The sequence below is a fragment of the Felis catus genome, chromosome E1, assembly GCF_018350175.1.
Source record: "Felis catus isolate Fca126 chromosome E1, F.catus_Fca126_mat1.0, whole genome shotgun sequence".
NCBI classification, from domain to species: Eukaryota; Metazoa; Chordata; class Mammalia; order Carnivora; family Felidae; genus Felis; species Felis catus.
This window is the reverse complement of record NC_058381.1, coordinates 46959208-46986565: the sequence shown is the minus strand read 5'-3', so window position 1 is coordinate 46986565 and position 27358 is coordinate 46959208. Positions and strand designations below refer to the sequence as shown.

Genomic DNA, 27358 nt, shown 5'->3' with positions numbered 1-27358 from the left:
TTCATTTCTAATGGGGTTGCTCAACGTGAACAATTCTGAATTTTGAACAACCCATAGGCAGAAGTTTTCCTCCCATGGGATGGTAAGCATGTTCCTGGTGTTAGAAAGAGACCGCACAGTGGGCGGGATGGGGCTGAAGGGGGACCAGAAGGGAATCTAGAATCAGATACGCTGCTGGTTGCCCACTACACTGAAGAAGTTAGGCCTGACTTCATTTCTTAGTGGCACTAAGTTGTTGTTGTTGTTTTTTAATGTTTGTTTATTTTTGAGAGAGAGAGAGAGAAAGACAGAGTGTGAGCTGGGGAGGGTCAGAGAGAGAGGTTAGACACAGAAACCAAAGCAGGCTCCAGGCTCCCAGCTCCCCCCCACCCCCCATGTGGGGCTCAAACTCACAAACTGCGAGATCATGACCTGAGCATAACCTGAGCACTTAACCGACTGAGTTACCCAGGTGCCCCGTGGCACTAAATTTTTTAAACATTATATGAAAAGCTAGAATTTCCATTGCCATTCATCCTAATTGTTATTTTTCAACTAGGTTACAGTGAAGATGTTGGAAACCATGCAATGAAACCAGCAAATGAAAATAAAGGTAATTATCTAATTTAAAAAAGTTTTTTTAATTAGAAACTTCACGTTAAAAAAGACCCCTAGGGAAAGAGCTAAAACTGTTAAGTCTGGGGATGTTTTCCCACCTCTCTCAGTGACCCTGTCCCTGGCCACTGTGTATAAATGGAGATGGCTGGTTGCTTTCTCCAAAGATGCTATCTTGTGTCCTTGATGGAAAGTAACCAAAATTCTAGTGGGAAAGAACTGGGTTATACCTAACAGGGAACTGGCTGATTCAGAATGGGTTACTGAGTATGGAGAGGACCTCCTTTCTTTTGGATAGTAGAAGCAGGGATGTTTTTTAATTTTTATTTAGTTAGTTATTTTTCATGTTTATTTATTTTCGAGAGAGAGAGAGAGAGTGTGTGTGTGTGAGTGGAGGAGGGACAGAGAGAGAGGGAGACACAGGACGCGGGGCTTGAACTCACGGATCAGGAGATCATGACCTGAGCTGACGTTGGACGCTCAACCGACTGAGCCACCCAAGCGTCCCATGAATTTTATACATAACCTAAAAATATTATTTTGTGTCTCAATATTTAATAAAAATAAAACATACACTATAAAAAATAAACTAGCATTGCTGCTAATTTTTAAAGACAATTAACAGTAGATTCCCTGCTACGGTTAAACCTCAGAAGGATTGGGCTAAATCGTAAATCGTTTCTCAAAATTCTTCCCCCCCACCCCGGGGCTCTATCACAGGAGCTAAATCTAAAGTAGGGTCGCCTGGGTGGCTTTGTTAGTCTGCCTCTTGATCTCAGTTCAGGTCTTGATCTCTGGGTCATGATTTCAGACTCTGAGCGGGATGTGAAGCCTACTTAAAGAAAAAAAAAAAAATCTAAAAAAGTAAACACCTGTGTCCTTGACCACATATCGATGTTTTCAGTGCTGGCGAGAAACCCCAACTCTGAGGCTTCAAAAATAAAACAATAATGTAATTTTGAGTTGAGACAAACTAATTTACTGGATTTCACTCTAGCGGCCCAACTGCTCTCATTAACTTGTTTTCCTATGCGTGTGGCTCATACTGTCAGAGCATTCTGGGGGGGGGACCCTGTTCCCCATTTCCTGAGATCCTTTCCATGTTGGAGATAGTCTTCGATGCCTGTGGCTGTGGAAGAGGCTTCTAGAGTTAACTGCCATGGATGATACTGGCTGTTTTCTGTGTCTACTGAGCTTTCACAAATCCTTCCCCTGTAGAAACAATGGGGACCTGGGCCGGAGGGCCTTTCCACATCCTGGAGAAAACAGGACTTGTGACTGTCTTCTCTAGCCCAAGATTTCTCACCTACTTAGAATGGCATTAGGCCTGTGTCTGGCTTCCTCCTCGAAATATGGAATGTTATAATCATTTGAGTGGAAATCTCTAAGGCAGGCTGAGGCTCCCCAAGGAGATTTTGTCTCACCGGTGCTGTGGTTCTTTTGAGCAGAACCTCTGACCATGGATGTGGAATACACAGAAGTGCAAGTGACCCCATCTGAGCCTTACCAAGGTAAACACCATCCCTGGAGCGATTCCCCATGTTTTGCTCTCTGCTTGGGTGTAGACAACAGAGTGAGGTGTGCTATGACCCGGGGACAAGGGTCCCTTCAGTCGGTCAGAAGGGGCGTGGTCAGCAGACAGGCCTGTTAGACGTGCCTATGACAAGGGCAGTGACCCCCCCCCCCCCCGCCTAGGCTTTTGAGGTGTAACACTTCATTAATTATTGTTTACCTACTACTAACCATGAGCAAGTTTTACTGAGCAACTACTAAGCGCTAAGAAATGTGTTTGGTGAGAGACTTTGAGGGCAGCCTTACCCCTGGGCGTTTGGACTTTCCTCCAGAGGTATGGAGGAAACCTAGCCCAAACCTAGCATCGTCCTGAAAAAGTTGCTTGCACACTGAGCTCGTGTAAATGAAATGCACGTTTGAAGGTAGTGAGGGCTTGGCTCTTTAAAGGCACGCTTGGGTAAAGGCTCTTGAAAGTACAGAGTACCCTGCTGTGTAAACAGTGGCACTAGCTTCACACTTCAGGTTTTGTTTTCATGTGTGTGGTTCTCTCAGGGGCGGGCTGGCCTGGAGGCCACTAGTTCTGGTCCTGTGCTGGTTGAGACGGACTCAGAGTGGGCTGGTCCATAGCAAATGCTAGAACAGCAATTTCAGTTGCTTTTGGTCCCACAAAAAACCATGCATGCCTTCCTAGCTCTCCACCCTGGCTTTCCCACAGGCCCCTGCGCTCAAAGGAGCTCTCCAAAGCCTTCCTCCCCTCCTGGGAAGCTCATTAGGGCTATTGTCATGCACCCCCCTTCCTGCTGAGGCTGAGGCCACTGCTGTGTCTATTCTGCCTGGCAAGCTGAGGGCCAGACCAGGCATTAGCCAGAGCCACATGGCAAGGGCATCCCTTTGTTACCTCTAGCTCCATGATTTGGGAAGAGTTTGGGGTTCTTTCTTTCTTCCCTTGCTTAGGTTCTGGGTGCCATGTCAGCAGCTATGTGCACAGAATCTTTCGGTAAGGCAGTCCCCGAAGGCCCCTAGGCTGTGCGCCACGCAGTGGGGCACTGATCCTACAGTCTGCAATCAGAATGGCCCCCTAGAGTCGGTACTCCCCGATCTGCACAAACGCTACACAGGGTGTCCCACTTCCAAGTCTGGACTGGACCTGGGAATGGTGGGGGCCATGGCAGGCCTGAAATTCTCTTCTTCCTTATTTCATTGTAAAGTGGTTTGCCTGTTAGCAAGTTAATGGCGGTGTTGGACCAACCCCTGTGCCAAGTAGCAAAGGTACGCGTGCAGCCTGCGGGGCCTCTGAGGTTCCCTTTGCAATTCTAGTCTCAGTGGAGCAGAAGGCCTTTAGACGCCTCTAAGCAGGAAATTGACAGGTTCCGTGTGCCTGGTGCAGAGGACAGACCGAAAGCAGACAGGGATGGAGACAGAGAGGCCCGTGTGTTAACACCGGGCAACAAGGGATGGGGGCGGAGCCAAAGTGCTGGCAGTGGATGGGTTCCAGATCTATTTTAGAGACATCACAACACTGGATGAATTTTATGGCAAGGACCAGGGAGATGGAATCACTACAGGTTGTGTGAGTGGACAACTGTGTGGATGGTCATGAGGTCTGAGACAGGGAAGAACAGCAGGTTCAGCTGGGTTAAGTATGAGATGCCCAAGAGGAGACAGCACAGGGCTCTGGTGCCCAGAACTGAGTATGGGTTGGCTCTGCCTACAGGGGCTGGAAGGGGGCTCCCCTCCAGCCTTCTCTGGTCCTGCCAACGCCCGATGCACATGCCCGTCTGTCGCTTGGGCTCAGTCCTGTGAGTAACAGCTTACTTCCCTTTAAGGGGACTTCAGACTCAGAAGGAAAGAGGAACCATAACAGGAGGGCAGGGCTGCCCCAGGGTTTTGATGATGTGTAGAAAAACTCTGCTGTCCCCATTGACCCTCCAAACTCCACTGGGAGCTCAAGCAGACAGTCCTGAAGCTCCTCACAAAGGGCCAGGCCCTGCCTCTCTGGGGCTGCTAGCCAGCTCAGGGCAAGGTGGCTTCATGAGCGCTCTGCCCAGTGCCTGGGAGGCCTTGGATTTAAAGGAAGCAGGGTTTCTCCTTGGAAAAGCATCCATTTTCCATTCTTTGGGGAATGTTTCCATGTTAGAGTGTCTGGTTTTCTTATTCTTGCTTGAAGGTCGGGGGCGGGGGGGCTTTCGAGGGAAAAGAAGTCCCAGGACGGGGTGAGGAGGGAAGCTTTTCTTGACAAGCTGTGTGCAGGTAGCCAGCCAAGTGGTTACCTTTCCCCAGGCTGCTGTGGGGGCCTCAGGAGAGCTAAAATGAGTGCCTCGTGGGTGGAAATGGAGAGTTTCTAGAAGATTCAAGTTGAGCTTTCGGAACCCAGCCTCGTTGGTGCTAAGGACAGCAAGGGTAGGGCAGTCCTGAAGTGGGTGGGTGAGGAAAGGGCTCTGTGGGTTCAAGGCCAGTGATGAGTAAACTTGATCTGGTCTTGGCCAATCCAGTTCCCTGTCCTCAAAGCTCCCTCTTCCACAGCTGGGGTGGAGGAGGGGCTGGGAACCCAGTCCGGCTCTGACTCTGACTGGGCAGTTGCCCAAGGAGTCACTCGGGGGATGGAGGCGGGGTGGGAAGGAACTCGTTAAACTGGTTTGTTGCTTGTTTGCTGTGAGGCTAATTGCTGGGAAAACCCCATGACGTTGAAGACTTCTCTTTCTCTGTTAACAGAGAAAAACAGGAGCCAAAATAAAGCACCATCCGGAAACATCCCTGACAGCAGAGACAAACAGCCTGCTGGCCTGGGTTAGTCATTAGCAGGCAGCTGCATTGCAGGGGAGGTGGTGACGAGCAGCCTGGGGTGGGGGTGGGGGGGTCCCGCCCATCACCGAAGGGCAGAGCAGGGGGGCAGCGGGAGGAGCCGCTGGGGCAGCTGCAAGTGTAGCTGCTCAGCCAAGGACCGGAAGCCAACAGGCTGATCTGCAGTTATAAGGACGAAGGGAGTCAAGCGTGACTCTTGAGTCCAGAGGCTGTTAGCGTGTCCCCAAGGTGGCCAGAGAGGTCTACCAGCAACTCTTGTGTTCCGGGGGGCGGTGGAGCTTACAAGGGTGTCCAGGCCCCCACGTTGGCCACCCAGCCCCCTCCCTCGATTCCTTCCCTGTGGCCCCCACTCCCATTGTGGGGCGGGGTCGGAGGAGGAGCTGGCAGAGACCCCAGAGCACCTATATTGCTTATCACAGCATTGTCTGTCCCATGGCCTGGGGCTTCTGGAAGCTCCAGTTGGGTGTGATTTGCCTTTTCCCTCCCGCTTCAGCTTCCACCCTGTCCAGCACACAATAGGTGTCAGGATCATACTGAAGGAGTGACTTCCCCGGGCCTGACATTGAGCAGAATCCCTTGGGAATGTGAGAGATTTCCCCAGGAGATATGGGAAACCCTGGAGCTTCCCTCTACACCCCTAAATCTGGTGCCACGGAGGGAGCCTGGTATAAGCATCTCTGCTGGCCTCTTAGAGAGCGGCAGGTGTCCATTCTCTAAGCTGAGAGCACCTGGTATCTCAGTCACTCTAGTGAGTACCAACTCCTGTTTGGTGCCCTGGGTGGGGGGGTGTGGGGGGGGACCCATATGAAGGCTTGTGCGAGGCCCTGGCCACCCAAAATGTCCCAAGTTCACCTGCTGGAGTCTGAAACACCCCCTCAGGCTTCCTCCTGGTGCTCAGGTCCTGGCACGGGAACCACCGCCATTCAGTGTCTAATGAATGACCATGATTTCAATTTTAAAATCTAAAACCTCAGGGAGCAAGCTGATTATGCCAAAGCCTTCTCGAGGCTCGGGGGACCTGAGATAGAGGCACCCGCAAGTGCATTGACTGGTGCCGTCACTATCTCGTGAAACCTTTACGGGTGCCTGCAGGTAACTGCATTGACTGGGAGGTGCACCAGACCCCTGGAGAAGCTCCGGGCCCATCAGGGGACAGGCAGTCGTGGGGACAAATAATGTCAGTGTGGTTGTGGACAAGTGTCCCCAAACTGCCATGGGAGCACAGGGGGCCTAGCAACTGCCCTGGGCCCTGAGAAGGGGTGCATGTGTTGGGGTGTATGCAGGTGGGTGAGGGTATGTGTACCCAAGTGCAGAAGCAAAGCCTGTCCTGAGACTTGGAGGATGAGGAGGAATGGGGCAAAGAGAAAGGGCCGGGCCAGCGGTGAAAGGGTATGTTCAGGGTCAGGGGGCATCCCTGGGGCCTAGGGAGTCAAGGGTATCTCGGTGCAGTTAGAGTCCGTGGACATGCCCCAGCCACCTGCCACCAAGAAAAATCACATGGCGCTGAGCATGGTGGCAGGAAGCATCTTACCCGGTCTGGGGCTTCATTTCCGGATCTGTAGAAAGAGAATGTTGGCCTCATGGCATGAGCCACCTTTCTACAATGAGGCTTCCTTGTCCTTTGTGCAGGTGAGAGGAGGTGGGGGAAGAAGTGGGGTCCCATCCTGTTTCCTGAGGGTTCGTGGAGGTGTATGTATGTACATGCTGTGTGTATACACCCTCTATGATTCATACAATGCGTGTAGATACACTACGAGTGTGTGTACAAGTGTGTGTATACACAACCTGTACACCTACTTCAACTTAAACAGATGACCATACGGGTGCTTTGTCCTCCAAACCCTGGGTCTCCCCTGAGTGTGATCCATACCCTGGCTGGTCATCTGCGTGCCAGTCCAAAAGAGTCCAGACCAGAGGATCTCAACCCCGTCTGCCTATTGGAATCCGCTGGGAGCTCTTAAAACCCACCAATGCCAGGGCCACTCCAGAACTAATCAGAATCAGAATGAGGCCCACGTGTTGGCGTGTGAAATCAACTAGCCCCACTGTCAAGATTTTAAGTGGTTGTCGGTCCCAGCTGATCCTTAACATCACAGATGAGGCCCAGGCTCGAACCCAGGCCTCGGGTGATTGGGAAGTCATAGCCCAGCCTCCTGGGAGGGGCGGGGAGAGCAGTTGGACACAGGAACGCACTGGCAGGGAAGGAGGTATGGGACCACTGAGCAGGAGGCTGCAGGCCTATGCTGGGAACCCTTCCACCTGTGAGTGGTCCAGGTGGACCCATAATGGCCTGTTGACTTCATACTTCCAGACAGAGAGTGAGGCTACTTAGACCAGGATCTTGTAAAGCCAGGGAATGGCCTGGGCTTAGTGGCATTAAGGTCTCCAGGGCTTGCTGGAGACAGGCACTCGTGGGGTGGGGTCGTGGGTAAGCAGGGAGCCTCACACATTGTCTTGCTTCGGCAGTGGGCCGACCTGGTACCCAGAGGCAGCTGTTGACCTGTGCTTGATCACTTTCCAGGTCTGGAAACCAAGGGCACAGAGACGGTGTATAGTGAAATCCGGAAAACTAATCCTGGTGAGTGAGGGCTTCTGACTCCCCGAGCCTGGGGGACGCTTCCTCCTGAATCATCCACGTGGGCCTTGGGAGTGGGCAAGGAGAAGGAGCAAAGGAGGCCCCTTACACCGAAGTTGTTGACTGTCTCTCCCCCACCACTCTCCAAATGTAGCCATGTGTTACATGTGCTATAATTTAGTCAATGAATGCTTATTAAGTGCCTGCTGCAGGCCAGGCAAATAGGACTTTGCATATTCGTACCTAGCTGATGGGATGTGTCCCGGTGCCACTGTGTGCTCACGTGACCCCGAGAGAAGCAGTGCGGCCCTGCCTGTTCTCAGAGGCCAACCAGTGCACCTCACCTGCCCCACTCCCCAATGGGCCCTGGTGCACGGGACCGGGGCGGGGGTGCCCAAAGGTCTTAGTGCTGTGCTTTGAAGACCTTGGGTAGCTTCAGCCTTTCTGAGAACCCCCTTTCCGCCTGGGGGTGGGGTACAGATCTGCCCCCATTTCCTTTGATTCTTCCTTTCTTTGATTCTAGACCCCGATTCAGTTCCCATCTCCATTACTTCCTCATGAGGAGCTCCCCCCAGGACTGAGCACAGTGCCCAAGCAGACATGGGCCTGGGGAAGCTCCCAGCAATAACATTTGTGTGTGTGTGTGTGTGTGTGTGTGTGTGTGTGTGTGTAATTATTCTATTCCATCCTGGAGAAATGAATGAATACAAAGATTACTTTTAAATTCTGAAAAAATAGGGGCGCCTGGGTGGCTCAGTCGGTTAAGCGACCGACTCTTGATTTCGGCTCAGGTCGGGACCCTAGTGTCGGCTCCGTGCTAACAGCACAGAGCCTGCTTGGGATTCTTGCTCTCCCTCTGCCCCTCCCCTGCACTCACTCTCTCTCTCTCTCTCTCTCTCTCTCTCTCTCTCTCTCTCTGTCTCTCAAATAAACTTTAGGATAAGTAAATTCTGAAAATCAGTCACAATCCAAAGGGCATAAGATTCTGGGGGAAATAGTCACTGTGAGTGTATCTTGCTTTGTATAACAGACCTATATTTAAGTGGAAACTTTGGGAGAGTCTGGCCATTCCAAGTGCCGTCCCCAGACCAGCAGCCGTGGGTGTCTCCGGACCAGCCCAGCCCCACAGAATCAGAATCTCCAGAATCTGAACTCTAACAGGCTCCCAGATATCGCTAGTGCTGCCAGTGTTTGAGGAGCACTGTCTTACCAGAAAAGCCTACTTTTTATCTTTTTATATTACATATATATATATATATATATATAATATATATAAACATATATATATTATATATATATATATATATATTAAATGGTATTTTCATGGGTAGAGCAGAAACCCAGCCTCCTTGTGGAACTTGACACTGACTGACTGATTTTCAGAAACCATCCCCTGGGGGAGTTTTTGGCCTCAGTGTCTCATTTTGTATTCTCAAAATATTCAGAGCCAGCAAAATGCAAATTCAGAAATAAATAGGCCTTCTCTGTCCTTCCAGTGTAACAAAAAGCTAGAGCTCTTGTAGGGCTCATGCTTGGTCCTGTTGGGTAATTTTTTTTTTTCCCCAAGACATTCTCTTATTTTTTTTTTAATATGAAATTTATTGTCAAATTGGTTTCCATACAACACCCTGTTGGGTAATTGTGTGAAAATTGTATGAAACCCCTCTGCTCTTCTTATGGTCCCTGAAATTGTTCATTTTGGGTCGCTTTGGTTATGCAAAACCCCACATTTATTGAGCGCTTACTGTGTATGCCAAGTGGTCTGTGTTACAATATCTCTTTCAATCCTCACATTTAAGTCACATTTTACAGATGAGGATACTGAGGCATAGAGCAGTGAAAACACCTGACCAAGTTCACACAGGAAGCAAGTCCCCAGACTGGCCCACCCTGGACCTGAACTCCAGGCTCCTGATCAGGCTCCTGCAGGGATCCCCCGCCCCGGGACCGGAGGACTGGGGGTCTGCGGTGGCCTGGGCCAGCAGCTGGAGGTCCTGGTGAGGGCCACACCCAGTGTCAGTATGAGATGCCCTGCCCCGAGACTGACAAAAGACAGATTAACAAGGAGAAAAACAGTGATGAGTAAGCCCTCGGTGTGGTTAGAACTGGGGGCTTCTTTAGCACGTTAGGCAAGAACAATACATTTGTGGAGAAGTGACAAAACAAATGGGAAGGTAAATATCTGGGGGAAACGAATGGAATGAGGTTTGTTTAGGCAGGTGCATCTCAGCACCGCCTTTCTGTCATCTTGGAGGCCAGAAGCCTTCCCTGGGAGAGGGACTCATGGCTGTCTTCATTTCCCAGGAACTTCGGCTTCTGGTCAGATAAGGGAAACTCCTGGAAGGCTTCCTTCTGCATCCTCCGGCCCCAAATAATCCTATGCCAGTGTGGCATATTCGGGGATGGCGTTTACACCTGCTTTAGGGCAGCTGTTCAGACGGTTCTCCGTGCCTGAGTCCTCAGTCCCCCACCCTGGGAATCTTGCTGCTCCCTCTGGTCTAGGGCAGGAATGGACCCCAGGGGCTCAGGGTGGTGAAGGGCCCTGTTTTGCTCGCAGACATCTGAGCCCCAGTCCTGGTGCTGCCCCTTAGCAGCTGTGTGACTGTGACCAAGATGCCTGACCCTTCTGAGACTCCAGGTTCTTCAGCTGTTGCATGGAGATGAGATTAAATGAGAAACAGGGGGTGAGGTTAGCTTGGGGGGAGATGGGGCTAATTACCCCAGGCACGAGTCCGTCTACTCTCCCCTACCATACAGCGAGCGTCCAATCCGTGTTGGCCAAAAGATGCAGGGGAAACTTGAGCCCTAGGGTTCAGGGCAGGGACCAGGCACAGCCGTCTCCCTCCCCACCCCGACTCCCAGCCAGAGCCCCACTTGGGCCATCAGGAGTCAGCTGGGGCTGGGGCTCCTCTGCAGCCTGGTCTCTGAACAGGCAGCTGGCTCCTGCCCCAGCGGTTGCGGGTAGAGAGAGCCCTGGGTGTTGTAGCCAAAACCACAGTGCTGCTGTGAAAGTCCGTGTGCTCACCTTGCCTAAGAGGCTCCCGTCCTGGAGGCCAAGGGAGCTGCTGTTTCCCAGCATTTCCTGCTCGGTGGCTGCTCCAAGGCAGGAAGCTGCAGGCTCCTCAGTCCTCTTCCTGTTCTTTCTTTCTGTCCCTCTTACTGCGAGACGCCTGCTCTTTGTTCAGTCCTCAAAACCATCCTAGGGTTGACGGAGGTTTTACTACTGTTCCTGTCCTGCAGATGGGAAAATGGGCCCGGAGGCTAAGTAACTCATCCCAATCCTAAGGCCAGTGTTGGCAGAGCAGGGACTCCAATGCCGGGAGCCCGGCTTCACGTTTCCTCCCGGTCCTGCCAAAGGGACTGCCTGCTGCTGCCCTTTCCAGCTTTGTTCGGTTTCACATTACCATCCGCTTAATTAGAGGATTCAGATCTATTAACAGCCTGGGGGGTGCCTGGGTGGCTCAGTTGGTTGAGCGTCCGGTCTTTGACTTCAGCTCAGGTCAGGATCTCACAGTTCATGAGTTCGAGCCCCGTGTCGGGCTCTGAGCTGACAGCCTGCTTGAGATTCTCCCCCTCTCTCTGCACCTCCCCAATTCATACGATCTCTGACTCTCTCAAAATAAATACATAAAGTTAAAAAAAAAAAAAAGAGTAACAGCCTGGTATGGTCTGGGTGACCCTGGGTGAGTCGTGGAACCTCTCAGAACCTTGGTTGCCTTGTCTGTGAAATGAGGGGCAGGGGCTCAAATGTAGATGGAGCATTCTCCAGGTGTGTTAAAACACAAATGGTGTGGTACCACCACCCAGACTTTGTGATTTCAGTAGGTCTGGAGTGGAACTAATTTGTATTTCTTTTAGTATTTTTTTAAAATGTTTATTTATTTTTGAGGGGGAGAGTGAGCAGGAGAGGGACAGAGAGAGAGAGACACACAGAATCTGAAGCAGGCTCCAGGCTCTGAGCTGTCAGCACAGAGCCTGGTGCGGGGCTTGAACTCACAAACCGCGAGATCATGACCCGAGCCAAAGTCAGACGCTTAACCGACCGAGCCACCCAGACGCCCCAATTTGTATTTCTAAAAAATTCTCACATGTTGCTGCTGTTGTTCTGGGGACCACACTTTTAGAAGCATTTTCTAGATGCCCTCACTTCCGTTCTGATTATACCTCTGTTATGTTCTGCTTCTTGCTTGAAGAGGTAGGGTCTTTCTTACTCCTCAGCAATCTTGAAAGGATCCTGGAAGGACTGGCCTCAGGGTTGGCCAGCAGAGAGAATTCTCCAACTCAAGTACATATGTGCATGTGTGTGCATGTGTGTGTGTGTGTGTGTGTGTGTGTGTGTTGGGGGGAGGAGGGTGACACACAATAAAATAAAGACCTTGGGGGAGGTGGGTCTCTGGACAGGTCGGTGAATGGGCTGAGTACAGAGCTAAGGCTTATCTAACCTTTCCTTCTTAATTTTTTATTCTTCCCATCTTAATTTCTTAGTTCTCCCCACCTTCCAACCAGCAGCACGTCAGGGCTGACTATTTTGGGAAATGGCTCACAGGGCGTAGTTCTGGCTCTTAAACCCCCCTTTTCCCCTGAGTGATACAAAGGAAAACTGCTCCTCTAGATAAGGGAAAGGGCATTGGGCAGGCCTGCCTCCAAGGAACAGCCCCAGGGCGGGAATCTGGACAGGACCAGCGTCCTGGAGGGAGCGAGGTGGACTGCTGGCTCATGAGTGTGGGGGCATCTGTAGGCTGTGGGGGGAACCAGGTCTTTGCAATCTTGGCTTTAGGCTCTAAGCTCACAGCTTTGGTTGTGTGTTTTAACTGTGACAAAATACACATAACACCTGCCATTTTAACCACTTTTAAGTGTACGTTTTGGTGGCATTAAATACATTCACGTAGCTGTATAACCATCACCATCCATCTCCAGAACTTTTTCATCTTCCCCAAATGAAACTTTAGACCCAGTAAGCAATAACTCGCTACTCTTTCCAGCCCCTGGCAACAACCATTCTACTTTGTCTATCTGCGAATTTGAGCAAGCTCAGTGCTTCTGTATTGAGTGAGGTGGTTGAATGGATGATCTTAAGTTGCCTTCCGGTGATGACGTTCGGAGAGTCTCGGTGTCCTGGCATTTGGAAGTCATGGTCATTTGTCTATGCTTTGGTCCATCCAAAACCATTCCCCTAAATGTTTTGTTCTAAGCAACTTCTAAGAGTCACTTCCTAGGTCCCTTGGAGGCAATTCTAATCCTTTACTCACCCTTGACTCCAAGACCCAATAAGTATTTGCTTCTACTAAGCCTGAGTTTTCCCTCCAAATCCGAATTAAATCATGGAGCTCAGGGGCCAACTCACTGTGCTTCTGGTACGTTTGTTTTGGCTAGAGTCCAGCTGGATGGTTCTTTGCACTGTAACCCTAAGAGGAACACCCTGAGTGGGAGATAGAGACTAGGGTTTGGTCTCAGCACTGGCCTTACCCAGTTATATGACTTGGCTCCCGACCCTTACTTCTCCCCTGGACGTCAGTTTTCTTATTAATTTTCAATAAAGTGTCCCTCCCTCATATGGAATTGTCACAGTGAACACTGCAGTGTTCCTCAGGAGTGTGTATAGGTGGATAAGCACTGCGGTGGGCAGGTGGGTTCAATAAAATTGGTATCTCTTCCAACTGAGCATCCCCTGCTGGGTCATGGCCATGGTTAGACAGGTCTGCTCTTCTGTTGGGAGCCTACTGTTTTGTTGACGGAGAGCTAAGTTAACATCTTATCCCAGCAGTCAACTCAGTCTGGGACAAAGAAACCTCTGATCTTTGAACGTTTCCCTTTCCCAACTGTTAGGTGATTCCTTACAAACCGTTAGGGAAAGAAGGAGAGGGGTTCTCAGTACTAGGAAATTTATATCCAGAAGAGGCCCAATTGAGAAAAGCCTAAGTAGAAGGGACAGCAAGCCCTGGAATGCCCTCAGAACTGGTTGAGAAAGAGCTTTTGCATTTACATAACCATCAGCTTTCTTAAGGTAAAGGAAAACTTGCCGATAATTTCTGGTAAGTTAGATCTGCAAGGTTGACACTTCAGGCTCTTTGAAGTACTTATTCCCTTTTCAATGACTTGCCTAAGATGAGGATTTGCAAATTCCAGGCAGCAACAGTAGCTCTGGTTATGACTTGCGGTTTGGCTTTACAGAAAGGGGAACTAAGCCTGTGTTTATGCCTCTTCTTAAGCAGTAATGTGGGCGGTCCTAAAAAGTGAGCGTTTGAAGGAAGTAATCCCGGTTGGTTTGGTACCTTTCTCTCTTTAACACTTAACTGGAACCAATTTCCTCCCATCCCCTGTAACCTTGGACTTCATACAGGATGCTCTGTTACTCGCCTGAGTTCTCTTGATTTAGATGGTGGTGTCCTTCAGGGCTTGCTCATAGCTTAGACACTCTCGGTTGTGGGGCAACCTGACATCAAAAGCCCCCCACCCCACCCGCAAGCACGCGCCCCCCAAAGCTCTCTTTTTACCTGTCGTCAACTTCCTCCTTCTCTGACTAATCCAGGGAAAGGTTTGATTTTCTTCTCCTCCCCTTGCTTTTCTGGTGACAAGAACGAAAAGAGCAATTACAGGCTGTCTATGGCTTTCTCAACAACTCCACTCAGCCTGGCTGAGCCTTGTAGGAACCGCAATTTCTGGCTCATCAGGAAAGTTTGTATCTTCACTCTGGTTCGCGACGTCACCTTTTATAGTGCTCCGGCTTATTCTAAAAGTACTTTGTAAAATGGCCCGCAGGTCATCCAAAGCAAAACCTACTAATGTATATTTACACTGGATTTTAACAGAAGAGTGAAGTGGTTTACTACAATCGGCAATGCAGTCAAGCTCTTTCACTATGAAAGAACTCAGGTCTAGGAGTCATCGGCCTGGAGCACTGGTTCACAAGGCAGGAGACATCTTTGGTTGTCATAATTGGGGGGGGGAGGAAAAGGGGTGCTATAGCATCTAATGTGTGGAGGCCAGGAATGCTACTTAACATCTTACAATGTATGGGACAGTCCCCACAAGAAAGAATGATCCAGCCCAGAGGTGCCTGGTGGGCTCAGTTGGGAGAGGATGCAACTCTTTTTTTTTTTTTTTTTTAATTTTTTAACGTTTATTCCTTTTATGAGAGAGGGTGGGGGAGGGGTAGAGAGAGAGGGAGACACAGAATCTGAAACAGACTCCAGACTCCAAGCTGTCAGCACAGAGCCCGACGCGGGGCTCCAACTCCCGAAGCATGAGATCTTGCCCTGAGCCAAAGTCGGACGCTTAACCGATGGAGCCACCCAGGCGCCCTGAGAAAGCATCCAACTCTTGGTCTCAGGGTCACGAGTTGAAGGCCCACGTTGGGTGTAGATATTGCTAAAAAACAGTATGTAAACTCTAAAAAAAAAAAAAAAGAAGAAGAAGATGATCCAGCCCCAAATGTCAGTGTTAAGAAACCTTGGCTTCTCGTAATTCACCTCCTTGTGAGCCCTCCAACAGGAGAATTGGTTTTCCTCTCTAGATGCCCTGTGCCCACCTCCACAGGTGTCCTGGGCACATCCCACTTGACAATGCCAGGCCCTGGAAGAGAGGCCGGGTCCTGCTCCAGACACGAAGTTATGCCTTTCGGGGTTGGACCCAGCCATCTTCCCACCTGAGGATCTGCTCACTCGGCCTTCACATTCTGCTCGCTCTTTGGTGTTCCAAATGTTTCTAAAGGGGCAGAAGTCTAATATACTAAGAGTAGCTGTCATCAAGAAAGAGCCACAGTGCGGAGGGCCTCTCACAACCCCTGTGGGAGGGAGAAAAGAGCACTTGAGAGCCGGTCCCCACCCATCCTGTGTGGCACTGAGCCAGCCAGCCTGGCAGACACTGCCAGCCCTGCCCCCCACCCCCGGGGGGGGGGGTGCGTTTCTTTACTTCAGAATCTAAGAGGGTAAAAAAGTAGTCTGTGAAAAAAAAAATAGGTACTACCCACCAGATTCTATTTTTGCAGTGATTGCTCCAAGTTGCAGTGATATGCTACAAGTGGGCATAAACCTAGGTTTTCCTTGAGTGTTACTAGCATATTCGAAATTTTCCGTCTTTTGTATTCATATTACTAAGACTAAGTAATAGTCTAAGACTATTACAGACATACAGACTAAGGCTCTTTCCCTCTTAAGTCTGATTCCAGAGCCCTCGGGGGTTTTGGGGGAGTGAGAAACACGGGGTCCTTCAGGTCCTGCCAGGTCGGATTTGGGCTGCAGGTGGGAGCCTTGCCCGAGCCTCACTCAATGCGTGGAAGTTTACACAATGGCTCGACTTCGTGTGGTCCGGCTGATTCATCCATTTGGCTGTTTGACGTCTGCCTCTGGCCCAGCCAGGACAGAAGGGGGCCCCTTAGGAACTTCTGGCCCCGTTCCCTCTCCAGGGGACGCACAATAGGGCTGTGATAAGACAGGGTTTGAGGGGGAAGTGGACTTTTGGAAACAGGATATTTTTAAATTAGAGAGAGAAACAGAAGGGTTGTGACTCCCGTTGTGACAGGTGGGCCCCAAGACCGCCCAAGACTCAGAAGGGACTGGGTTTGAGGTTGGGCGGCCTCGCAGAGCCCGAGGCCCCTTGGAGTGCATCCACCTAGTAACCCTGAGGACTCGGGTCCGGTAGGTTATGGCCCTCCTGCCATTGCCTCTTCCACCTTCAAGACTGGCTGCCACCCCCAACACCCACATACGCTCTGGGCGCCTTTCCCAGACAGCAGGAGGTCCCCACGGTTTCTCTGTCTTCAGGTCTGTGTCCTTCATGGACTGTTTGGGGAATCAGCCCCAGCCGCGTGGGCCGCTGCCCGATCAGAAACTGCAATGGGTGGGGGCCTGCTCCTTTCCAAGGGCAGAGCACAGCCCTCTCTCTCGCCTGTTGTAGTGAAAACCGGCTCTAACTAACACTGGCGGGATGGCTCGCCCCCCACACGACACCTCCCGTTCTCCTTGGCCTTTCTTCACCTCGCTCCGATCTTCCTGACATTTGGAAGGACCTGACAGGCCCATGTTCATCCTTGCAGCCTGGCTGGGCCAGCAGGTCCTGGCGTGCACCCTAGCAAGAAGACAGGGTGGCCTACGGGGGAAGGGGGAAGAGGTGGCCCTGTCATTCCAGGCAGCGCTTGGGCTGTCTATCCCGAGAGTGGTGGCAGTGTTTATACCTTCTCCTCCCCTGCTCCCACTTGTGGGGATGGAGAAGCTACTACGAAATAAGGAAATAGCCTTATTCCCAAAGAGGATGTGGCAGCACTATTTACATCTTTTTTTTTTATTAAGTTTATTTATTTTGGGAGAGGGAAAACATGAGCAGGGGAGGGACAGAGAGAGAGAGAGAATCCTAAGCAGGCTCCACGCCGTCAACACAGAGCCTGACGTGGGGCTCGAACTCAAGAAACCGTGAGAGCACGACTTCAGCCGAAACCGAGAGTCGGACACTTAACTGACCGAGCCACCCAGGCTCCCCTGGCAGCACTATTTAAAACAGCAAAAACTTGGAAAGAACCTAAATTTCTAAAGTAAGGAGCTGGATAAGTAACAATTATACACCCATTGAATGATTATTACACAGGCCACTCCCAAGTATGTTTAAGAAGGTACCAGGAAATGTTTATAAGATCACGTTATGTAAAAAGGATACGCTAGAAAATGGCATATGTTGTATGTTATGACTCAGAACCAAAAGCCTACGGGAGAGCAGAAAAAGACTGGGGGACAAAAGTGTCAACAGGGTTTAAAGAATGGAACAAGAGATCATGCTTAGCGGCTACTTTCTACTCCTCTATAGTTTTCAGTTTTTTTCTTGAAATAACCTGAAGTACTAATTTAAAAAAGAAACAACAAAAAAACCCTGCCGGGACGCCTGGGTGGCTCAGTCCATGGAGCATGCGACTCGGGTTTTTGCAGTCATGAGTTCCAGCCCCACATTGGATATAGAGATTACTTAAAAAATAAAATAAAATCTTTGGGCGCCCGGGTGGCTCAGCCGGTTAAGCGTCCTATTTCAGCTCAGGTCATGATTTCACCGCTCATGGGTTCGAGCCTCGCGTCAGGCTCTGTGCTGACAGCTCAGAGCCTGGAGCCTGCTTCAGATTCTGGGTCTCTCTCTCTGCTCCCCACCCCTGCCCCCCCCACCCCCCCCCACCAGCTCACGCTCTGTCTCTTCTCGCAAAAATAAACAAACATTAAAACAAATTAAAAAATAAAATAAAATCTTAAAAAAAAACTGTTTAAAATGTCCAGTGAGCTTGCAGGGATTTTAATATGCTTGTCACATGGAGTATAGAGCCCAGAGGAAGCTGTCTGTGGGCAAAGGAGCCATACAGCTGAGCACCCAGTAAAGCTCTGGTGTCTCCTTCTGCACCGCCCCCACCCCCTGCCTTTACCCATGGGGTTCCTGAGATGGTTGGGGGGCGGGGGGAGCCTGATGTACTCTCTGAATCGCTCACCCTCTATGTTATGCTTTGTTTTGCAGATTTCGTGGAAAACAGATATTCTGTAAGTACACATTTCACAAACAATTTTTAAAAATGGTCTATTGAACAGTGAACTATTTCCAAACTCAGCCAGGTTCTGCACTCCCACGAATCACATTCCTACAGCGGCCTGGTCTGTTTTAGACCAGGAGCCCTGGGCAACAATAGCCTAGATGTTGTATGGAGGGTGTTTGGTCATCGGGCTGGCCAGGTTTTCTGGGCCTGGTGATTTCAAATATTCTCTCCCACTGTTTCCATGCGTGCATCTCAGCCCTCATACGAAGAGAGACCCCCTCAAAGGATCAGGAATCTAGAACATATAGCCCCCCTTGAGCGAAGTGCACATTTCCTCCTAGTTCAGGTTCAGGCTTTGGAAGTGAGGCAGACATTGTTGTGGGGTGGGGGGAATGCTTGGAGGAAGGGAGGATCCAACAGTGCATTTGAACTTTGAACTCTGAGAGCCTGTGCCAGTCACCCTGACACACCAGGCCCTCTGCTGCAGAGGCCACTCAAGGTCCTTGACCCACAGAGGGAATCAGATGAGTTAACACAGAGGAGAAAGCAAGGTGATGATAGCTCACCAGAAGCTATGGAAACGCAGAAGAAAGACGGGTCTGGTTAGGGTCTCCTCCCCACGGAAGGGGTCACTGGGATCGGCCGTGAGGAAGGGGTCCGACCACAGCAGCAGGCCCAGGTAGAAAGATCAGCAGGAGTAGAGCCACGAGGGAAGGAACAGTCCAAGCAGCTGAGGGTGATAGGAGAAAGGACATCCGGGAGAAGCACTAGGAAGAGGTCAGTTAGGGCTTACATGCAAAGGACTCAAACACCTCATTATGAGGTTTTCCTTTTTTTTTTTTTTTTAATTTTTTTTAATTAACATTTATTTATTTTTTGAGAGTCAGAGAGAGAGAGCACGAGCAGGGGAGGTGCAGAGAGAAGGAGACACAGAATCTCAGAAGCAGGCTCCAGGCTCTGAGCTGTCAGCACAGAACGTGATGCGGGGCTCAAACCCACAAACCGTGAGATCATGACCTCAGTCGAGGTCGGTCGCTTAACCGACTGAGCCACCCAGGCGCCCCTGAGGTTTTCACTCTGTAGGAAATTGAGGATTTAGGATGCTGCTACTTGGCAGATGGAAATATATATTCTTTTAATGTGGAGGTCCAAGTTCAAATTTTGCTAAGATCTGTCTCCTCCTATCTTCCCACTCCCAACCTTTTGACGAACTACCCAGTAGTTTAGGGGTTAACTGGGCAGCTGGTATCTTGAGAAATGAGGAGCTGCTTTAAGGTCTGGGAAGAAAGAACCTTCGGCAAGATTGCTGGTAGCCTTTCCAAAGGGCCCCCTGGCTTCCTTTGTTTTGCTGGAGTCTGAATTCTTATAAAACAGAGAACTCATTATGCCTTTGACGGCAGGAAACCACTGACATTCTTCTTATGGAGGAAAGCTATCAATTTAAGGAAAAGAGGGATAAAATGAAGGTCTTTTTTCTAGCCTAAACCCACCCCGACTCCCGAAACCAGTGACTTGCCTTGGCAAGGGTCCGGCGCCCAATTTATAGGTGCAAAAACTGACGGCTGAATCGGCAGAACAGCCTGGCTGGGGTGTCCCAGTCAGGTAATAGCAGAGCCAGGACTAGAACCTGGGTCCCCAGATTCCTTGGCTAGTCCACAACATAAGACTCCCTCCAAGAAGTGACATCATTGTTCCAGCTATCATGGCCTTGAGGGAGTGGAAAGTGAGATCTTTGCTCCATAGGCAAAGAGATGCTCTCCCACTACAATAAACATAGCTGTGTCCTCCCCAGGCAAGTCTGTTGGACCTGCAGGACTGACTTATTTACTTTGTCTGCAATCCAAACGGTCTCTCTGGACAAAGGCTCTGAGCTCCAGGACAGATAGAACTTTCCTTTTCCCCCAGGAGCTGACCCGTGGATCCAGAAGTCTGCTCCCAGGATGCTCCTGAGAGCTCCCCCACCAGCTGGTGCTGCCCTCCCCAAGAATAAAGACTTTTGGCGGGAGCTCAGGGCTTCCCAGCCGTTGGGAGAGAGATTTTGACGCTTTAAGCGAATACAATTTGTTTAGAAAAGAAGGAGGTATAGTTTTCCTAATAATCAGCTGGTGAGGGTCAGGAGAAAATTAATCGAATTGCCCAGCAGGGAAATGGGAGGGGATTTCCTTCCTGAAATCAAACCTGGCGATCATTCCCAGTAGTTTAATGGCCGTTGCTTCTGAAAACACATTGGAGGAAATATCTTAACAATGAGATAGCCGCTTAGCCAAATACTAATTTAGTATTGTTTGACTTGCTTCAATGGCACATTCTGACTTCATTTTTCCTCTGCCATTTTTGCCTTGTTTATAAATTGTGTTTGTGGCCCAGGCAGACAGAAAATGTGAAAGAGAACACCTTGTACTTAAAAGAAAGGGGTGAATCTGGACCTTCGTGGGTCTCGGGATCTTGGAGACAGCCTTGTCTTCTTACGGAAAAAGAGGCAGTTCCCAGTTACAGCTCACCCCCTTCCCTCCTGGGAGCCAGCAGTGGGAACTGGAGTCTGAGCTTCAGCTCTCTGGCCATCTTTTGGGTGAGCCTGCCCTCCTCCAACTAAGCTTTCCAATTCGTGAAACAGAGATGGTGAGAACCCCAAACACAGTAATAGCTCCCTACTAGAAGTTTCTTAAAGGGAAAATGAGGAACACGTGTAAAAAGTATTTTGCAATGGACCACATAAACGCTACTTGATGGTCTGTTTAAAGTTCTTTTCATCACTCTGTCAGTATGAGGCACGAATGGGAGACTTACTTCATTTTGGCCCTGAAATGCCTCTTCATAGGATTCACCCAAAGCCAGGCTTTGACTTGGGAATCAGAGACCCACCTTAAAACCTAACCTTTCCATGATTCGCTGTTTACCAGCTGAGTCACGCTGGGCAGATGTCTCAGGGCCTTCGTTTCCTCATCTGGAATTGGAGATAATAACCACCCCCACCCCACCTGGTTGTTGCAAGGATTAAATGAGCACCTATCACAGACTTGGTTTATTGGAAGTGCTCATAAGGGGCACATTCTATTTTTATTTTAAGTTTATCTATTTTTTAAAAAAATTTTTTAACATTTATTTATTTTTGAGACAGAGAGAGAGCATGAACAGGGGAGGGTCAGAGAAAGAGGGAGACACAGAATCTGAAACAGACTCCAGGCTCTGAGTTGTCAGCACAGAGCCCAACGTGGGGCTCGAACCCACGGACCGCGAGATCATGACCTGAGCCGAAGTCAGACGCTTAACCAACTGAGCCACCCAGGCGCCCCAAATTTATCTATTTTTTGAGAGAGGGAGTGAGTGGGGAGGGGCAGAGAGCGAGAAGGAGAGAGAGAGAGAGAGAATCCCGAGCAGGGATCTCAGTCCTGGGCTTGAACCCACAAACTGTGGGATCATGACCTGAGCTGAAACCAAGAGCTTAACTAACTGAAAGACCAAGGCGCCCCCCCCCCGCCCCGCCCCATAAGGGGTACATTCTAGAATCAGGAAGTAGAAAACCCAGGGGTGTTAGAAGTAAAATGACCTTTGAGAGCATCTATACCATGTTCTGGCCCGAAGTGGGGCGATTTCATGGCTGTTCTTGGGTGGCTGACAGCTGGCCTCTGATTTAGGTACAAGGAAGGACAGGTCTTGGATGTGAGTATGTTAACCATTACTTCAAGGTCCGGTTGACTGTGACCCAGCCCTTCCCATCCGTGGGGCCAGTCCTGCTGCAGCTACCGAGTGCTCGCCTCGCCTGGCCGAGGAGAGCGGAGGCGTTTAGGGAGGGACTTGGTCTGGGGCCTGCAGGAAGCCTGGACACCAGGGTCACCCCTCTGGGCAAAGCGGAAGAAATGAAGGTAGCTGCCAGCGCTGGCGGGCCTCCAGCCCCTTGGGGCCAACACAGCTCTCTTGGCCCGCTTGCCAGGGTCTCTCCTGGCAAAGGCAGAGGCAGAGCCGTGGCCTGCCAGCTGGAGCCCTTGGGACCCGCATCCTGTTCTCAGAGGCTCCTCAGATGCGCAGGGACCAGAACAAAACAGGGACCTCAGCCCCCACCGTCAGAGAGCCAACCAGCCTGGCCATGGGGCTCCCAAGACGCTGGCTGAGCCCCACAAGTGCCCCCACTTGTGTGCCCACGAGGTCCACCTGCACTCACAGAGGGTCGGGTCACGGACTCATTTGCTGCCTGCCCTTTGGGGCCCAGGGCACCTTTGCTCCAGCCTTTCCATCTGCCCCGCTCTTGCCCCCGTGCTGCAGCCATTCGTCCAAACCCGCCTCACCTTGGAGGCTGGCTCCACGAAGCCTTCTGTGACTCCCTCGTGGCACAGCGAGGGCGTCTCGCCACCTCTGAACTCCTGCAGTTTGTTAGGACCTTTCCCACGTGCTAGCACTGTTTGTCAGTAACGGATAGGATATAAAATTCCTGGCGGGTTCTTGCGTCCTCGGTATAGATAACAGTACTCGGGTCAGATGGGGGTCCAGTTACTGGCGGGTACGGAGGTGTCAACAATATCACACAAAGCAGTTAAAGAACACTGCAGGATGGCGTGCGGAATCTGGCTTTTGTTTTTGTTTTGTTTTTTACTTTTTTTCTTGGGGAGGGGGCAAAACAGACACAACAGCAGGTACCATTTTAACCATTGTTAAGTGTACCGCTCAGTGACCTTAAGTACCTTCACATCGTGTGCAACCATCAGCACCATCCACCCACAGAACTTTGTCATCATTCCAACCCAAAAGTCTACCCATTGCACACTCATTTCCCCCTTCCCCGCAGCTCCTGGAAATCACAGTTCTCCTTTCTAGCTCCATCAGTTTGACTACTCTGGGTACCTCGTGTAAGTGGAATCACACAATATCTGTTCCTCCTGCGTCTGGCTTCTTCCGCTTCTTCATCTTTATGACGATAAGCATCCTCAGTGTTTATCCATGTTAAAACTCTTTGATTTTGCGATTAAAAAAGAAAATGGGCTGGGCGGGGGGGTGGTGCCTGGGTGGCTCAGTCGGCTGAGCATCAACCTCAGCTCAGGTCATGATCTCACGGTTCGTGAGTTCGAGCCCCGCGTCGGGCTCTATGCTGTCAGCTCGGAGCCTGGAGCCTGCTTCCCATTCTGTCTCTCTCTCTCTCTCTCTCAAAAATAAATAAAAAACATTAATTAAAAAAATTTTTTAAAAGAAAACGGGGGTGCCCGGGTGGCTCAGTTGGTTGAGCAACCTACTTCCACTCAGGTCATGATCTCCCAGTTTGTGAGTTTGAGCCCCACGTCAGGCTCTGTGCTGACAGTTTGGAGGCTGGAGCCTGCTTTGGGTTCTGTGTCTCCCTCTCTCTCTGCCCCTAACCCACTCGCAGTCTGTCTCTGTCTCTCAAAAATAAATAAACATTAAAAAAAAAAAAGTTGAAAAAAAAAAAGAAAAGAAAACAGACCTAGAGAAGCCTCAGCTTGTGTTAGAAGCAGAGCTGGAGCAAGAAGCCAGGTCTCTCTTAATTCTACTAGTCTTGCTCTGTAGGTAAGTGTGTCACCCACGGGGCAGAATGCTGGGTGTACAGTGGGTGCTTGACAAAGTTGGCTGATAGCCTGAAGTGCAGCGCGTGTCTACAGGCAGTGGAGGCCACAGCCCTGGGCGGAGCTGGTGTGGAGAGAAGGGAGAAGTGAATGTGGGCAGGAGCTGACCCCACAGGGTGGAGGTACCAGAGCCTTTGTGAAGCGCTTGCTGCAATATTGCTTACCCCTCCTCCAGGCCAGTCTTGAGCCCTGAAGGGTGTGACCATAGCTTGTCTTCTCTTGTCTCTGCAGAGAACGGAAGGCTCCCTTGATGGAACTTAGGGCTGCGAGGACAGATGTTCCTCCTTGGAAGGACACCCACGTTCCAAGAAGAGGAGATCATTCCTGTATTCCAAGAGCTCTGTGCATTTATTTATGAAACTGCCCTGCTCCCACTGAACAGAGCAATTCCTCAGGCCAAGTCACCAGTTCTGAAATCCATCTGCCTACATTTATGGGGGGTATAAAGAGATACGGAGGGGCTGGTTAAGTCCCCCCACAGCGCCCCCCTCTCACCAAGCTGGGGCATCCTCAGGAGTGGGGAGCCGCAGAAGGAGGTTCAGGGTTAAACGGCCATTGGGATATTTTGAAACTTGAATATTTTTGTCTTGCACGGAGATCAAGAACTTGTCCAAGTATCTTCACACACAGAAACCATTTTTTTTGTTTTGTAGCCAATCGCTTCTAGCGAATGGCTGGGCTGAGGGGCTATCTCTCTCTCTCTCTCTCTCTCTCTCTCTCTCTCTCTCTCTCTGCCTTTGGTCCTTCAAAGGCCTGTGGTTCTGGGTGGTCCTTGTTCCTCGGAAGTGAACAGCACTGACCAGACGGCGCCCCCTGTTCCCTCCGCGACCTCGCCTGCCACAAATGTCACAACAAAGCTGCTTGGGAGCGACCCCTTTGAGATGCCAACCTGAAGATCAGGTTCATTCCGGGCAATGCACAGAAGAGAAAATGAAGTTGGACAGAGCACAGATGTTCTTATGCTGTTTTTCTATACCCTTTCTTTCTTTTCCTTTACCATGCTGCAGGCTGCAAGATGGGAAGATGTTTGCCTACAGCAAATATTGTTTTTAATAGAAAAATGAAATGCGTATTTTTCTTACTAATTTTTTTTTTAATTTATTCCTTGCTAAAGAAATGGTCCCCTGAGGTCTTACGATATTTCTGAGGGTGTCTTGAGGGGGTGGACGAGTAGCCGCGGCCATTTTGCGGGGGAATTTCACTAGTGAGCACACCTAGCTGAGATCATCTTCCCCCCACGTCCCGTCCACCTCAGTGACACAGCTGCAGGGTATTGCATTAAATAAATTTGATCTTTACTCTTCACAGACCTGTGAAATGTCATCTTCTAAGAGGACACATACACATAGAATATCTGTAGTGCTTGAGGACGCCTCGGGCCTTCTGAAGTCACAAAGAACCAAGCAGGTCTTATCAGGTTGCCTCACACAGGCCAAGGGCCTCCGTGGCCTTTATTGAAGGCAGGGCCAGAGGTAGTCTGAGCGTCAAACACTGAGTCATTAATATCCATTGGCTGCGATTCAGCGTTTGCTTCCCAGCCAAAGACTGCCAGGCTGTCCCTGGCAGATAGGGTTGCCAGGTTGAGCAAATAACACCAACAAAAAACACCGAAACACCCAGGGTGCTCAGTTAAATTTGAATTTCAGATAAACAATGAATCTGCTTCGGGTGTAAGTATGTCCTGTGTAACATTCGGCTTATACTTACACTGTAAAAGTATTCATTTATCTGAGAGTCAAATGTAACTAGGCATCTCATTTTATCTGGTAACCCTACTGGCGAAGCACCCCCTCCTATCCCTCTAAGCCATCCTCAGTGGCCTCAGACCAGACCTCACTGCCCTACAGCCCAGGTCCCCATCAGAACAGCGCCCCACTGGGCCTGAAGGCAGAGGGAGATAGGAGTGTATGTCCTAGTTCTGCCACATTGCAGCTGTAGGAACTTGAAGGAGCCTCTTAACCTCTGAGCTTCAGGTTCTTCACTTCTACAATGAGGAGCTTGGACCAGGGGTTCTTAGTATCTGGAGGGTTTAGACTCCTTTGAAAATATGATAAAAGGTATGAATCCGTGTGCGTACACACACAAAGTTGTGGCACGAAAATGTTATAGAATTTCCCCGGGTTCCAGAGCCAGCCATGGACGCAGGGTGGAGCCCCAGAATGTGATGGTCTGTATTGAACTTCAAGCCTGAAGGTTGATGTGTTGATGATCTGGGGAGAGCCCAGAGCCTCCATGCCAACTCCTCAGTCCCTGCTGTCACCAGAGAAGGGCCATTGCCCTGGAAGCTGGGAAGACCCTGTTCCTGATGCTTATGACTTATTTATGGAACACAAATGGATCTTTGTTTTCCCCCTCTTGTCTATATTTCTGGGGCGGGTGCGGGGGAGGGGGGAGCCACACACACAGGGATCTTTCGTAGTAGATTCAGAAAATAAAAACCCAAGACTCTGGTTCGGCTGTCCTAACTCTAGGGCATAACCAAGCGTCTAAACCTCCAGAGCTCATCACTATGGAAGAGCTTCAGTCACCCTTTCTGGGAGTGGCTGGTTTTCCTCTGTGTTGGAACTTGTTAGAGCTCCCTCTCGTGTTCTTACATTGTCATAGGTCATTAAAGGACTTAACCACTCTTTTGCAAACATGTAATAGATTTTGGTGGGGGGGGGGGGGGGCTCTTTTGAAGATCCACAAGAGGTCAGCCACCCATTTCAGGAGCCACCCACTCCATCAGCATTAATTGATTACCTGAATTTTCACTCCCTGACATAGATGCAAGATCGGCAAAGTGACTCCAAGGTCAGCATTCATCCATTAAAGTGGTGGTTTTCTATCAGGGTGATTTTTGCCTCCCAGAGTCACTGGATAGTGTCTGGAGACATTTTTAGTTGTCAGCACTGGATGGGGCGCTACTGGGATCTGGTGGGTAGAAGCCAGGGACGCTGCTAAATGTCCTACAATGCACAGGACAGTCCACCATAACAAAGAATTATCATGTCCAAAATGCCAATAATGCCTGCGTTGAACCAACCGGTTATTTATTTATTTTGATTCCATCACGCTCTATTTTCCTGACACTGTTGGGAATAGGCCAGCTTATAAGAATCACTTGGCCTCTACTCCTCCTGGAACACACAATCCAGTAGAGCTACAGATGAGTAGAGTGCCCATTATAGCAGGCAGGACAAGGACTGCAGTGGAGAAAGTCAAGGCCAATGGGGGCACAGGGAAAGGGCTCCTCGAACACTGACATTAGGGAATCACAGAAAGCGTCCAAGGGGAAGTTGTGTCTAACCAAAGACCTGAGGGTAGGGAGAATACCAGGTGGAAAAGGTGGGGTGAGCATGGCTGACCAAGGGGGCAGAGTGTGTGTGCTAAGACCTTGAGGCAAAGGAGAGGACAGTGCCTTCAACGTAGCAGGAAAACAGCCTGTCAGCCCTGGGTCCTTTCCAGCCCAGGGATCAATTAGTCCTCTTCAAAAAGCCACCATTGTCCCTTGAAATTTCTGCCAGGAACCCCACTGGCCTGACTCAATCTTTGAGAGTCTTCAGGAGAAGCTTCCTGAAAGTTGTTCAGCCAGCACTCAGTTCCTGAGCACGGTTGTTTTTAAGACTCCCCGTGTGTGTTATTAACATGTTGGAGAGAAATTCTCTGCTGCAGGATCAGGTTCTGCCTTTGCTCACCACCACATGGCTCCAGTGAAAAGGAGAACTGGGGGGAAATGGAGGCCCAGCCACTTGAGGACAGCCTCCACAGCGGGGGTCCACAGAGTGGGGATGGTGGTAAGGGACAGTGTCTGTGAACACCGTGAGA

At 50.2% G+C, this 27358-nt stretch overlaps 1 protein-coding gene across 7 annotated transcripts in view; it reads left to right on the top strand.

Moving 5' to 3' along the window:
• Positions 1 to 24856, top strand: part of PECAM1 (platelet and endothelial cell adhesion molecule 1) — a 74791-nt gene extending 49935 nt beyond the window's left edge. For 4 of the 7 annotated variants that reach the window (XM_045044140.1, XM_045044141.1, XM_006940496.5 and 1 more), the window contains 6 exons: positions 539 to 592; positions 2043 to 2105; positions 4819 to 4893; positions 7430 to 7486; positions 17969 to 17991; positions 23783 to 24856. In XM_045044140.1, the coding sequence (XP_044900075.1) occupies positions 539 to 592; positions 2043 to 2105; positions 4819 to 4893; positions 7430 to 7486; positions 17969 to 17991; positions 23783 to 23812 (302 nt within the window). In that variant the 3' untranslated portion in view covers positions 23813 to 24856. The remainder of the gene's footprint in view (positions 1 to 538; positions 593 to 2042; positions 2106 to 4818; positions 4894 to 7429; positions 7487 to 17968; positions 17992 to 23782) is intronic. The other 3 variants (XM_006940497.5, XM_019818114.3, XM_006940498.5) reach the window with 3 other exon arrangements.
• Positions 24857 to 27358: the final 2502 nt, after the last annotated feature.